General features: G+C 38.8%; 1 protein-coding gene across 1 annotated transcript in view; it reads left to right on the top strand.

Annotated features, from left to right (window-relative positions):
- The window catches only part of LEO1 (LEO1 homolog, Paf1/RNA polymerase II complex component), a 37,150-nt gene that overhangs the window by 12,099 nt on the left and 11,273 nt on the right, over positions 1-13,778 (top strand). Inside the window, exons 4-8 of the mRNA XM_038580433.1 lie at positions 4,270-4,364; positions 5,348-5,493; positions 6,265-6,349; positions 12,076-12,170; positions 12,731-12,865. Coding sequence (XP_038436361.1) covers positions 4,270-4,364; positions 5,348-5,493; positions 6,265-6,349; positions 12,076-12,170; positions 12,731-12,865 — 556 coding nt within the window. The remainder of the gene's footprint in view (positions 1-4,269; positions 4,365-5,347; positions 5,494-6,264; positions 6,350-12,075; positions 12,171-12,730; positions 12,866-13,778) is intronic.

Here is a 13,778-nt window from a genome sequence, read left to right as displayed (position 1 = left end):
GTAGTGCACTGCCAACTCTAGGCATTTACCCCAGACTGCAAAACCCACAAAAAAGAGTGTAGATATATTTGGTGTACACAGGGAAGTTGTATGCATATTAGAAACTGTGCTTAATCAGTTGAAGAAGAGACTTTTTTTTTTTTTTTTTTTTTTATTAATGTAAACTGTATGCTCAATGCAGGCCCTGAACTCATGACCTTGAGATCAAGAGTCTCCTCCTCTTCCAATGGAACCAGCCAGGAGCCCCCCGCCCCGCCCAACCACATTTCATTTATAGGGAGATGAATATGTTATTAGGAGGCTAAGTCTCTGGTTGAGGTGGTAACCTTCAGTTCTTTGGTTTGAATACTGATAGTTCCAGGACAATTTGTTCTTAAGTCCTTAAGAACAAGTGTTTTTTTTTTTAAGATTTTATTTTTTTATTTGTTTGTTTATTTGCAACACACAGAGAGAGGCAGAGACACAGGCAGAGGGAGCCCAATGTGGGACTTGATCCTTGACACCGGGATCACTCCCTGAAACAAAGGCAGACGCTCAACCGCTGAGCCACCCAGGTGTACCATCAAGTCCTTAACAAGTTAATAACATAAAGAACTTGATTCTTCAAGCTGTGCGTTAGATGAAGAATTCATAAAAACCCAGGGTTAGGTAAGGAGGTTTGTTGTAAGGATAAAAGATTGACTTATTCATCTCCATGTGTGACTATTTCAGATTTTACTGATTTGAGATAGAGAGTGAGGGTGAGAGGAAGAGCACAAGCAGGGTAGGGAGGGGCAGAAGGAGAGGGAGAAGCAGGCTCCCCACTGAGCAGGGAGCCTGAAGCAGGGCTCCATCCCAGAACCCTGGGATCATGACCTGAGCCACCCAGGTGCCTGAGAACTTTTTTTTTTTTTTTTTTTTTTAAGATTTCATGTATTTATTCATGAGAGACACAGAGAGAAGCAGAGACATAGGCTGAGAGAGAAGCAGGCTCCCTATGGGGAGCCTGATGTGGGATCTGATCCCAGGACTCCAGGATCATGACCTGAGCCAAAGGCAGACCCTCCACCATAGAGCCACCCAGGTGCCCCTGGAACTTTTTTTTTGAAAAAGAATTTATTCATTAGAGAGCATGAGCTGGTGTGGGGAGAGGCAGAGGGAGACGGAGAAGCAGGCACGCCACTAAGCAGGGAGCCCGATGTGGAGCTCAATCCCAGGACCCCAGGATCATGACCTGAGCCAAAGTCAGATGCTTAACTGACTGAGCCACCAGGTGCCCCTATGTGTGACTGTTTCAAATGGCAGATTGCTATACAATAAGGATGTTAAACGTTTCTTTAAATATAATTTTGATAGTTTGTTTATGCACAACCATCATTGTGCTGAATGGTAATTAGACTTTAATGCTATATAGCTTATATAAATTATCATAAGTAATACTGTAACTAAAGCAAGTAATTAGAGGGTCAACTAGAGAAAAGGAGACAGCTGCAGAAGAGCAAGCTTTGGGATTTACTTAAAGGTAGCTAGTAGTTATGTGCCTGGGCTTTGGAATCAGATGACCCAGGGATCCCTGGGTGGCTGGCTCAGTGGTTGAGCATCCACCTTCCGCCCAGGGCGTGATCCTGGAGTCCTGGAATCAGTCCCACATCAGGCTCCCCGCATGGAGCCTGCTTCTTCCTCTGCCTGTGTCTCTGCCTCTCTCTCTGTCTCCCATGAATAAATAAAATCTTAAAAAAAAAAAAAAAAAAAAGAAAAGTTATCAGATGATCCAAGTTAAGGTTTTTACGGCTTTACTTTCCAGCTGTATGAGTTTTTTCAAATTACTTACTACACTTTAATTTTCTGATGTATAAAAGGGGATGATGCTAACCATCTTTGTGGATTATTAGAATTAGATATATTCATTCTTTGATTTTATTCAGTTATTTATTAAGCATCTACTACTGTGCAATAGTACTCTTCTGGACACTGGGAATATAGCAATGGTCAAAACAAATAAAGGCCTTTTCCGTGTAGAACCCACATTCTGGTGGGGTCAGGGTAGGGTAGAGAGATTGACAATAACACAGGAAGTAAATATGTAGTATGTCAGGTGGTGATAAGAACTAGGAAAAAATAAATCAAGTGGGACATGAGGGGCATCTGGGTGGCTCAATTGGCTAAGCGTCTTGACTCTTGATTTTGGGTCGGGTCATGATCTCATCAGGGTCCTACGATCAAGCCATCATCAGGCTCTGTGCTCAATGGGGAGGCCATTTGAGATTCTCCCTCTGCCTCCCCCAGCACCCCCCACACTGTGCATACACACATGCATGTGTGCGCCCTCTCTCAAATAAATTTATTCATTCATGAGAGTCAGGGACATAGGCAGAGGGAGAAGCAGGCTCCCTAGGGGAGCCTGATGTATGACTTGATCCCAGGATCCTGGATCACAACCTGAGCTGAAGGCAGATGCTCAACCACTGAGCCACCCAGGTGCTCCTCTCTCAAATAAATTTAAAAAGAGGGGGGGACATGAGAGTGTTTGTGGGTGCGGTTTTCATTTTTATTTTATCATATAGATAACTTTCAGTACCCTGACCTTCCTTGCTGCCTTTTTTTTTTTTTTGTTATGGCTTTCTTTTCTTTTCTTTTTTCTTTTCTTTTCTTTTCTTTTCTTTTCTTTTCTTTTCTTTTCTTTTCTTTTCTTTTCTTTCAAGATTTTATTTATTTATTCATGGAAGACACAGAGGCAGAGACACAGGCAGAGGAAGAAGCAGGCTCCATACAGGGAGCCCGATGTGGGGCCCAAGATCATGCCCTGGGCCGAAGGCAGATGCTCAACTGCTGAGCCATCCAGGTGTCTTTTTTTTTTTTTTTTTTTTTTTTTTTTTTTAAAGAACAGTTTAAGGATCACCATGAAATTGGGAGGAAGGTGCAGAGATTTCCCGTATACCTCCTTCCTCCACACATGCATAATTTCCCTCATTATCAGCATCTTCCACCAGAGTGGTACATTTGATAGAATTGGTGAACCCACATTAATACATCATTATCATCCAAAGCCCATAGTTTGTTATGGTTCACTTTGGTATTGACATTCTGTGTGTTTGGACATAGGTGTAATCACAAGTGTCCATCATTATGGTATGACAGCTAGGATCCTCTGGAGTAGTTTCACTGCCCTAAAACCCTCTGTGTTCTACCTTTTCATCTCTGGTGACTGGCATAGTTTTTGCCTTTTTCAGAATGTCATATAGTTGGAATCCTAGAGAATGTAGCCTTTTCAGGTGGCTTCTTTTACTTAGTAATATGTATTCCCTCCATGTCTGTTCCTGTCTTGACCATTCTTTTTAGCACTGAGTAACATTCCATTGTCTGGATGTACCAATTTACCCATTCACCTACTGTAGGACATCTTGATTGCTTCTAAGTTTTGGCAGTTATGAGTAAAGCTGATATAAACATCTGTGTGTAGGTTTTAGTGTGGACATAAGTTTGCAACTCTTTTGGGTAAATACCAAGGAGCATGATTGTTGGAGCATATGGTAAGAGTTTTTTAAGAAACTTCCAGGCTGTCTTCTAAAGTGGCCATAACATTTTGCATTCCTAGGAGCAATGATTGAGAGTTCCTGTTGCTCCACATTTTTGCCAGCATTTGGTGTTGTCCATATTCTGGATTTGGGCCATTTCAATAGGTTGACTCTTCTTTTTCAGTGATCTGTCTTCCCACCTTGTCTCAGTAGCGTTTTATTCTAGACTATGTCATTGCCAGTAATTGTAACTCTTCTAAAATCCTGGTTGCAAGCAGTCTATTTTCTCACCCTCCTATCTTTCTTTTTACCTCTTCTACCCTACCTTGGTTTACTAATTACAGATTATTGTTGTTGTTTTGCCAAACCTAGGTGAAGTTCTGCCTCAGATGGTAGACAGGGGTCTGCAGGTTTAAAACTTGAGGGAATATGTAGATAGGCCTGTATTGAGTGCTTACGTCCCAAATGTGATTATCTAGACTATAGGAGCACGTTTGGGCTCCTGGGGAATAAAGGAAAATGGAAAACAAGGTTGCAGTAAATGAAGGGAAAAAGACCTGGCTCCTGTGCAGCTTTGCCTCACTGAATTTGCCCCCTTCTCTCTAGGCAGTCTGGTCATATCTTTGAGAGCCGGTTTCAGAGTTGTGGTTTTTTGGCGGTTTCCTGGCAGTTTCCTGTGTGGTTTTCTGGTCCTGGTCCAGAAACCTTGGGAATATGTGGAACTGATAGCTTTATTATAGATATTAATACTGTGAATTTTTCCTCAATATTAAAGATAACAGTGGAACCATGGATCTGTTTGGAGGTGCAGATGATATATCTTCAGGGAGTGATGGAGAAGATAAACCACCTACCCCAGGGCAACCTGTTGTAAGTAAAATGACCAGTGTGAACTGGGCTCTTATTGAAGGCCAAGTAAATGTTTCAGAGATTTCAAGTCATAGTTATACCAAGAAGAGGAAGTTGCTAACTGATTTGCAATATGAAAATACAAGGAACAGATGATCTTTATAGGGAACTCTTGTTTATAAGTGGGAGTAAAATAACTACCCTAGTACATCCATACCATGGAATACTATTCAGCAATGAAGAAGATTAAAGTATTCATATACGCAAGAGCTTGGATGAAATTCCAGGATATGCACAGTGAGAAAAAGCCAATCCCAAAAGGTTACATGCTGTGTGATTCCACTGACATAGTATTCTTAAAATGACAAAACTATAGAAATGGAGAAGAGATTAATGGTTGCCTGAGATTAAGGAGGGGTGAAGGCAAGAACAAAGTGGATGTAGCTAAATGAAAAGGTGATACGAATCGTTGTGGTGATGGAAATGTTTTTTATCTGATTGTATCGGGATCAGTCTCCTGTTAGTGATGTTGTACTATATAGTTTGCAAAATGTTACCATTGGGAGAAACTAGATATGAAAAGAAAGAAAAAAAGAAACAACTGCCTAGCATGAGGTTGGTGTCACACCCGAAGAGACAGGACTGCAAGGATTTGTGATTTGAGAACCATTGATTTAAGTGTTTTTCTTGTTCATGCCAAGAAGTATAGTGTGTTGAAAATCATCCTTGATTTTAATTGATAGAGTGGCTTCTATTGGTGAATATGTAGAACACAGATTTATCACAAGAGATCTTTTCTTATATTGATGCTTCCAAACTGATCTTGTTTTCCTTGTGGTTTTTGGTGGGGGCTTGGGTGGGTAGAGATAGGGATTGAGGGCTGCTTTAGCTCCAGAGTCTCAATATGTTTCTTGTCTACCTCGGTCATTTAAAGTATGGAAGTTGAGCTAGAATAGACCATTTCTAAGATCTTTCAAATTCTAAAATTCAGACTCTTTTACTAGGATGAAAATGGATTGCCTCAGGATCAACAGGAGGAGGAGCCAATTCCTGAGACCAGAATAGAAGTAGAAATACCCAAAGTAAACACTGATTTAGGAAATGACTTATATTTTGTTAAACTGCCCAACTTTCTCAGTGTAGAGCCCAGGTAAGGGGATCAGTTAAAAGTGTTTTTGCATGTTGGATAGAAATATGTGGAATGTTGATATTTTTCTGATTTTACACGAGGTGACTGATCACAAAATGGAAAACTGATCATGTGTCTCTGAAAAAAATAAATCAAGCATATCCTGTGATTAAAAAAAAAAAAATGGACCAAAAAAAATTTTTTTTTAATTAAAAAAAAAAAAAGAAAAAGCATGGACCATTACTTTTAATGCTTGTAATTGTTTATGGCATTTTGATACTTTCTTATGTATTAACAGACATCACAGGCCTTTGGGTGTTCTTGATTAGTTCAGCCCTGAAATAGCTGAAATCCAGTGTGGTGAAATTTGCTAGAGAAACTACAAATGTCCACTCTGCCATTGTGGATCTAGAAAAGCTAACATTTTAAGACAGTGTTGTTGGGTATTATTCACTAAGTAACATGGAAGCTCTCATGAGATTTACATTTTTTTTTAAATGATGTGGAAAGCTACAGCATGTGTGACTTGTTCTTTGGACGACTTATATAAAAGTAAGAATATTTTGAATATTTAGCCTTGCTTTTCAAGCAGTATATATTAACACCAAATTTTAAGAAGATGGAGTGATTTGAATACTTCCTTAAAGTTGAACAGGAAGATATTTGACCATTATGACTTTAATTATAATATGATTTTTAGTATAATGGTGTCTATTATAGAGAGATTGTTATTAGCTGTAACAATATTCTTTAAAAATATGATTAATTAGTTTATTTTAAAAACATTTGTAGACCTTTTGATCCTCAGTATTATGAAGATGAATTTGAAGACGAGGAAATGCTGGATGAAGAAGGTCGAACCAGGTTAAAATTAAAGGTACTGTTCCAGGCTGTACTTAGTTTTTTTCCTTTGTAAAGTGAAACCTCGGGATAGTCACTTGAAACTTGAGCTTTTAAAAATGATTTTTTGTTTTTTTGTTTTATAGACAAATGAATTGTCTTTTCAGAATATTTTTAGGAAGAAAATATATAGCCTTTTCTCCGTAAAGGTGGCACTTTTCCATCATTTTTTCCCAATCTTATACTTTTTTAATGCTTTAAAAAATTATTAGTTTCTTCCTTCAGAATAAGTTGCATGGTGGTTTGGTGTTTAGAATGACTACCTCCATATGTACTGTGGGTTACATTCTGGTAACTTCCTACAAGAGAAAATCCTTCAGGCTCTTTGTTCCATGGATAAACAAATCATACAAGAAGGAGAATTTATTACAAGTACCTTCCAGTTGCTCTTGTTGACTTTTAGGAACGATTTTTATTGTACTACGTTCCTATTAATGTTTTTCTTTGGTATGTTATGGTGTGTGTTCAAGGAGGGCCTCTAATCTTCCTTTCATCAAGGAGAATGTAGGTTAAGCAGATGCTTTAAAGCTGAGTTATACCAGAAAATGAGAAGCAGTTGAACTCATGGTACTATAACTGGAGATATGCTTTTTGAATTCTTAAATCCAAAAGATTTCCTGTAAATACTTCATTTCTCAGTGGGTATTGTGTATGGTGTTTGAATGGTAAGAAGTGGCAGTCTGGCGTTCTTACAGTTCAGGGGCTGAATTATTAAAATAATTCCATCTCTTCAAATGTGATCTATAATATCTAAGAAAACTTATACAAGATGGTTTCTATCAAAAATGTGTGGGCTTCCAAAGCTTTTTAGTGAAATTTCACTACTCCTCTTTTTTTTCCCCTCCACTACTCCTTACTCTTAATGGAACTATAAATCAAATGAGAAAATGGTAATAGACACCAATAACTTGCTCCAGGACACAGTTAATAGGTATAGTTCTCAACTATTATTTATTTATTTTTGCTCTCCTTTTTCTCACCTATTCTTTTCCTCCATTAGCTCATCTGTTAATATTTTCCCTTTGAGCATGTGTATCTATTGATATACAGGGTTAGCACTGTGAACTTTTCATGTCTGTTTTAGTGCCTCTGATATTATTCTTTTCATTGTTTCTCATCATTTATATAAATTAATGTGGTAGTTCTTTATTTACTCTATATTGATTTTTGCAGTTTTGTCTTACCTTCTATTAGGATGCAGGAAATATCAATATATCTATTTTCAGGCCATATAGTATCAGACTAGAATAGGCATCAAAGATTAGAAATGAGTATTTTACTCCAAAACCTTGATACTTAGGGGTGCCTCGGTGGTTCATTCAGTTAAACATCCTCTTTTTTTTTTTTTTTTTTTTTTTTAGAAAGTGTTATTTTAATTGATTTATTATTTTTTTAGATTTTATTTATTAATGAGAGACATGAGAGACACACAGAAAGAGGCAGAGACACAGGCAGAGGAAGAGGCAGGCTCTCTGCGGGGAGCCCTATGCGGAATTTGATCCCAGGGTCCTGGGATCATGACCTGAGCCTAAGGCAGATACTCAGCCACTGAGCCACCCAGTTGCCCCAGCACCCTCTCTTGATTTTAGCTCAGGTCGTGATATCAGGTTCCTGGGATTGAGCCCCACATTGGGCAGGGAATCTGCTTGTCTTCTCCTTCTGCTCCTCTCCCTGCTCGTGTGCTCATTCTCCCTTCTCTTAAATAAATAAGTCTTTAAAAAAAAAAAACCCTCAGTGCTTAGAGTACAGAAGGTCAGTGTATAACAGACTGGTGTTTTTTTAAGCCTGGGTGTGTGATCAAAAATAACCCTGGGCCCTTTGTTTCTTGAGTGAATTTCCTGAGATGAGGATGATCATTCTTTTAAAAAGACTATCCATTTTTGAGAGAGAGAGAGCACCACAGGGGAGGGGTGAAGGAGGGAGAGGGAGAAAGAATCTGAAGCAGAGTCCTCACTACGCACAGTCTGAAGTAGAGCTCAGTCTCACAACTGCTAAATCATGACCAGAGCCGAAACCATAAGTTGGACATTGAACCAACTGCACCACCTAGGTGCCCCCTAGGATGACCATTCCTAGAGAGTGGGTTGGTGGTTTAATTCTTTAAAGAATAGGGAACCTGAGTGCCTGGCTGGCTCAGTCAGAAGAGTGTGCGACACTTGATCTTGAGGTCATGGGTTTGAGCCCCATGTTGGGTAAGAGAGTACTAAAGAAAATGAACTTAAAAAAAAGTAAATAATAAGGAACCAGGTATAGTTTACATATCTCTATGAGGTCCTCGGTCTTAAAGGTACTTTATTGTGTCTTTCACCCCAATAGGGTAAGACCTAGCAGTGTATCTTATCATAGCATCATTACAATTTGAATCACTTTATGTAATAGCATTTTTCAAAATGGCTTCTCAGTTTGTAATGGCCCATATGTGTGGGCATATTTTTTGTGTCAGAAGGAAGGTAGGAATAGTGATTGTTTTGTTTTTATCCCTTTATTAAGGAAAATTTTAAACACCTTACAAATAAGTGAGAACCATATAATGAACTCTTATATGTATCCATCACTCATGTCAGTGATTGTCAGGTTGGACAGTCTTGTTTCTTTTTTCTTGTTTAAGATTTTATTTTTTCATAAGAGACAGGGAGGCAGAGGGAGAGGCAGGCTCTCTGCTCTGATCATGGAACTTGATCCCAGGATCCGGGGATCATGACCTGAGCTGAAGGCAGATGCTTAACCGACCTGAGCCACCTAGGTGCCTGAACAATCTTGTTTTATTTATATTCTCTACCCCACCTTACCCAGACTTTTGAAACAATCTCAGATATATATCATATTTAATTAATGAATATTGATTTCTTTCATCAGTTGGCTTCATGGTTGTTTATTTATTTAGTTTATTTTTTTTTGTAATCTCTATACCCAGTGTGGGGCTTAAACTCACAACCTTGAGATCAAGAGCCACATGCTCTTCCAACTGAGCCAGCTAGGCACCCCCATAGTTGTTTATTTAGTGAGGAATAAAGAGGAAAGGGAAAAAAACTGGAAGGGAACCATTAGGACCTGTTGCAAAGACATTCTCAGCTAATAGTGGGGATCCAGGAAATCTAAGTGGGAAAGGGAGCTGCTGCTATTCAGGTTGAGGGGATAGGCATAGGGAAGCATGGGCTTGACTTCTTTTTGTTGCCATCTTGGTTCATAGTCTCTATTCTTGTGATTATAGCCTTTTTAAATTTCTTCACTGCCATTTCATTGGGTTTCCAGGATGCAGCAGTGATAAACTACATGCATTTCATGTGCTGTATTTTCCTGCTAGGTCCCACTGAGTGTTTTTTTAAAGATTTATTATTTTTAATTTTTTTTAACTTTAAAAAAATTTTTGTTAGTGAACATACAGTGATCAGTTTCTGGAGTAGAATTCATTGATTCATCATTTACATATAACTCCCAGTGCTCATCACAAGTGCCCTCTTTAATACCCATCACCCATCTAGCCCATCCTCCACCTACCATCAACCCTCAGCTTCCTGTCATTAAGAGATATTTATGGCTTGTTTCCTCTCTCCCCTTTTTTTTGTTTTCTTCCTTCCCATATGCTGTTTTCTTTCTTAAATTCCACTTATGAGTGAGATTATATGGTATTTGTCTTTCTCTGACTTATTTCACTTAGCATAATACACTGTAGCTCCATCCATGTCACTGCATGAAAAGATTGCATTCTTTTTGATGGTTGAATAATATTCTATTATACGTACACATACACACAAACACATATATAAACCACATCTTCTTTATCCATTCATCAGTTAATGGACACTTGGACTTTCTCCATGGTTTGGCTATTGCTGATAATGCTACTATAATTTTCGGGGTGCATGTACCCCTTCAATATCGCTTGTATCATTTGGGCAAATACCTAGTAATGCAATTGATCATAGGATAGCTGTTTTTAACTTTCTTAAATTAAAAAGTTTTCCAGAGTGGCTGCATATTTGCATTCCCACCAACAGTACAAGAGGGTTCCACTTTCTGCACATCCTCACTAATACCTTTTGTTTCATGTATTGTTAATTTTAGCCTGACAGGTGTGAGATGGTATCTCTTTGTGGTTTTGATTTGTATTTCTCTGGTGATAAGTCATGTAGACATGTTTTCATATGTCTGTTAGCCATCTGGATGTCTTCTTTGGAAAAGTGTCTTCATTTCTGCCTGTTTCTTAACTGGATAATTTCTTTTTGGGGGGTGTTGAGTTTGGCAAGTCCTTTATAATTTATCACATATATTATTTGCATATATCTTCTCCCATTCTGTAAGCTGCCTTTTAGTTTTGTTTGTTTTCCTCACTGTGCAGGGCTTTTTATCTTGATGAGGTCCTAGTAGTTTGTTTTTGTTTCTCTTGTCTTTGGCAGTGTGTCTAATAAGTTGTTTATAGCCGAGGTCACAGAGGTTTCTGCCTGTGTTCTCCTCTAGGATTTTGAAGGTTTCCTGTCTCACATTTAGGTCTTTTATCCATTTTGAATTTATTTTATGTATGGTGTAGGAAAGTGGTCTAGTTTCATTCTTCTGCATGTTGTCCAGTTTTCCCACGCCATTTTTTGAAAAGATTGTCTTTTTTCCATTGGATAGTCTTTCCTGCTTTGTTGAAGATGAGTTTACCATTTAAAGATTTATTTATATATTTTATTATTTTATTATTTAATTTATTTTTTATTTTATTTTTCTTTTATATTTTATTTTATTATTTTATTTTTTAAAGATTTATTTATTTATTCATGACAGATAGAGAGAGAGAGAGAGAGGCAGAGACACAGGCAGAGGGAGAAGCAGGCCCCACACAGGGAGCCCGACGTGGGACTTAATCCCGGGTCTCCAGGATCACACCCTGGGCTGAAGGCGGCGCTAAACCACTGGGCCACCGGGGCTGCCCATATTTATATATTTTAAAGAGAGTCTGAGCAGGGGGTGGTGGGAGGGACAGAGAGAAGAGGAGAAAATTTCAAGCAGACACCCCACTAAACATGGAGCCCCGACACGGGGCTTGATCTCACAACCCTGAGATCATGACCTGATCTGAAATCAAGAGTTGGATGCTTAGAGCCACCCAGGCATCCCATTCCCACTGAGTTTTTAAATTTCAGTAGCAGTGATTTTTATTTTAGGAAGCTCTTGAATGATTTCCAGAACTACCTGGTATTTCCTCCACATGCAATCAAGGTAAAGTTAGACTCTAAACCTCCTCAAAAACCTGAGGTTTTATTCTTCCTAGGGTGTTGCTTTTTTCTTAACCCATATTTGGGGAGCTTCCCTCTTTTCCCTGGGCAAGATTTTTGGTCCCACATTTCTTCAGTTTTCAGCTCTGTGAGAAAACCTGTTTAATAGATCTAAACTGTTACCTCCTATGGCCTCAAGCCTTATCTTCTGTTCTTATAGCTCTTACTGTTTCGTAACACATCCCAGTGCTACTATGGATTTAGCATTAGCTCAAATGCTCTGGCACACACTTCCTTTGTGATTCCAGCTCTAGGAATTCAGAAATTGAGCTAATTGTTTTTCCTGTTGTTAATTTATTCAACGTCACTAGGTGATTAAAACAAGAGGGTTTTGAGGTTGTCTGTTTTTCTGTCAGTGTGTGACAGAAATTCTATGATTATGTGTCTCTTGAGGAGAAAAGAATCATAAACTACAGCATTCTAAGGCACTTGTATTTTGAACCAGGTAGAAAATACGATAAGATGGAGGATACGCCGGGATGAGGAAGGAAACGAAATCAAAGAAAGCAATGCTCGGATCGTCAAGTGGTCAGATGGGAGGTGAGCCCTAAAATGCCTTGAAGAGAATTGAAATACTAGAATGTGGCTAGTGGGGGGTCAAACTTCACAATAAAACCTTATTTGGGGCATATCTCATATTAAAGCATTTCTATTGCTTGGTCTCTGCCATTGCACAGAAGACCTGAAAGAAGTAAATAGGTAGTTGAGGGTCAGACAGGGTGGTGAAAGACATTTAAAGTAGGCCAAGAATGTGGTCATCCTCTCTAGCTATAGCATAGTGGTTTGGAAATACTCAACTATCTCCCCTCCCCATTGCAAGCCACTTACTGTAAGATGACATGTTAGTAAAATTCCCTTTCACTGGGAAAGTAATAGAGACTGAGTACATGTTGGAGCACGGTTTTCTTCTCAACATGCTGTGTGTCTAAACATAAACATACAACATGTTTTACTTCTATGTAGATGGTTTTCACATCATGCCTCCTTTTTTCTTCTGAACTCTGTGTAAGGAGAGATAGTAGCAATTGAATCAATTTAAAGTAAAATGGTAGAATGAAAGCTTTATGACTTTAATACGTGAAGTGTTCCTTCCTTTTCAGCATGTCTCTGCATTTAGGCAACGAAGTGTTTGATGTTTACAAAGCTCCACTACAGGGAGATCACAACCATCTTTTTATAAGACAAGGTACTGGTCTACAGGGACAAGCCGTTTTTAAAACCAAACTCACATTCAGGTAACTGTTGTCAACTACTATTTTTACAGTAAAAGCAGTGAATATAGATACTGTCCAAAATCATTTCACGCCTGATTGACAATCTTCTGTATAGTTCACCAAAGACCAAGTTCTGGTTCTCAACTCTGAAGGTTCAAAGGCTATTTTGTCAAGCGCACCAAAAGTTGCTGTTTCATAAGGAACCAGGTCATGCTAATCAAACTTGAAAGAGACTATTATGTAAACTACAGTGTTAATTTATTAATTCCAGTGATTACTTAACTGCCAGGGGGCCTAGAATACTTGCTGGTCAGTGTGTCTTATTTATTTTTTTTTTTAAATTGATCTGAAAGACTGATAACTGGAGGCTGGTAGTGTGCATGCAGTCAGAGCAAAGGCAGTGAGTCAGGTGTGAAGGCCGGGGTCATCCTCCTGAGGCTGCTGCATCCAATACCTCTCCAGGGATGTGTCCCCCAAGCAGCCCAGGACACTCAGGTCAGCTGGTGAGAGAGCATTCCCCTTCTTTAAAGTGGTAGACACTACACTGAAATGTCTATATTTTTCTTTTCTTGACTCGAAGCAGATCTTCCTCCTTGGGTATCTTTACAGAGGGCACAGTAATCTTGATGACTTAGCTTTTTGAGAATTGTTGTGGTCAGAAGTAGAGGCTTCAGAATCAGACCTCTATGTCTGTCCCATTTCCCTTTGTGTGGCCCTGTGCAACTTTCTCAACCCCTCTACTTCACTTTCCTAATACATATAAAATGTAATAATTGTTTTATAGGCTAGCTGTGACAGTGAAGATGTAGAACCTGTAAAATGTGACGCACATTTCTTGGCACTTAGTCTTCAGTACATGCTCCCCGAACCTGTGTATTTATGATTCTGGAGGGTAATTGTGTGCTACAAAGACTTATTTATTCCAGCTTTTGTT

Source organism: Canis lupus, chromosome 30, assembly GCF_011100685.1.
Source record: "Canis lupus familiaris isolate Mischka breed German Shepherd chromosome 30, alternate assembly UU_Cfam_GSD_1.0, whole genome shotgun sequence".
In the NCBI taxonomy this organism is placed as follows: Eukaryota; Metazoa; Chordata; class Mammalia; order Carnivora; family Canidae; genus Canis; species Canis lupus.
This window is presented reverse-complemented; position numbering and strand designations above follow the sequence as displayed.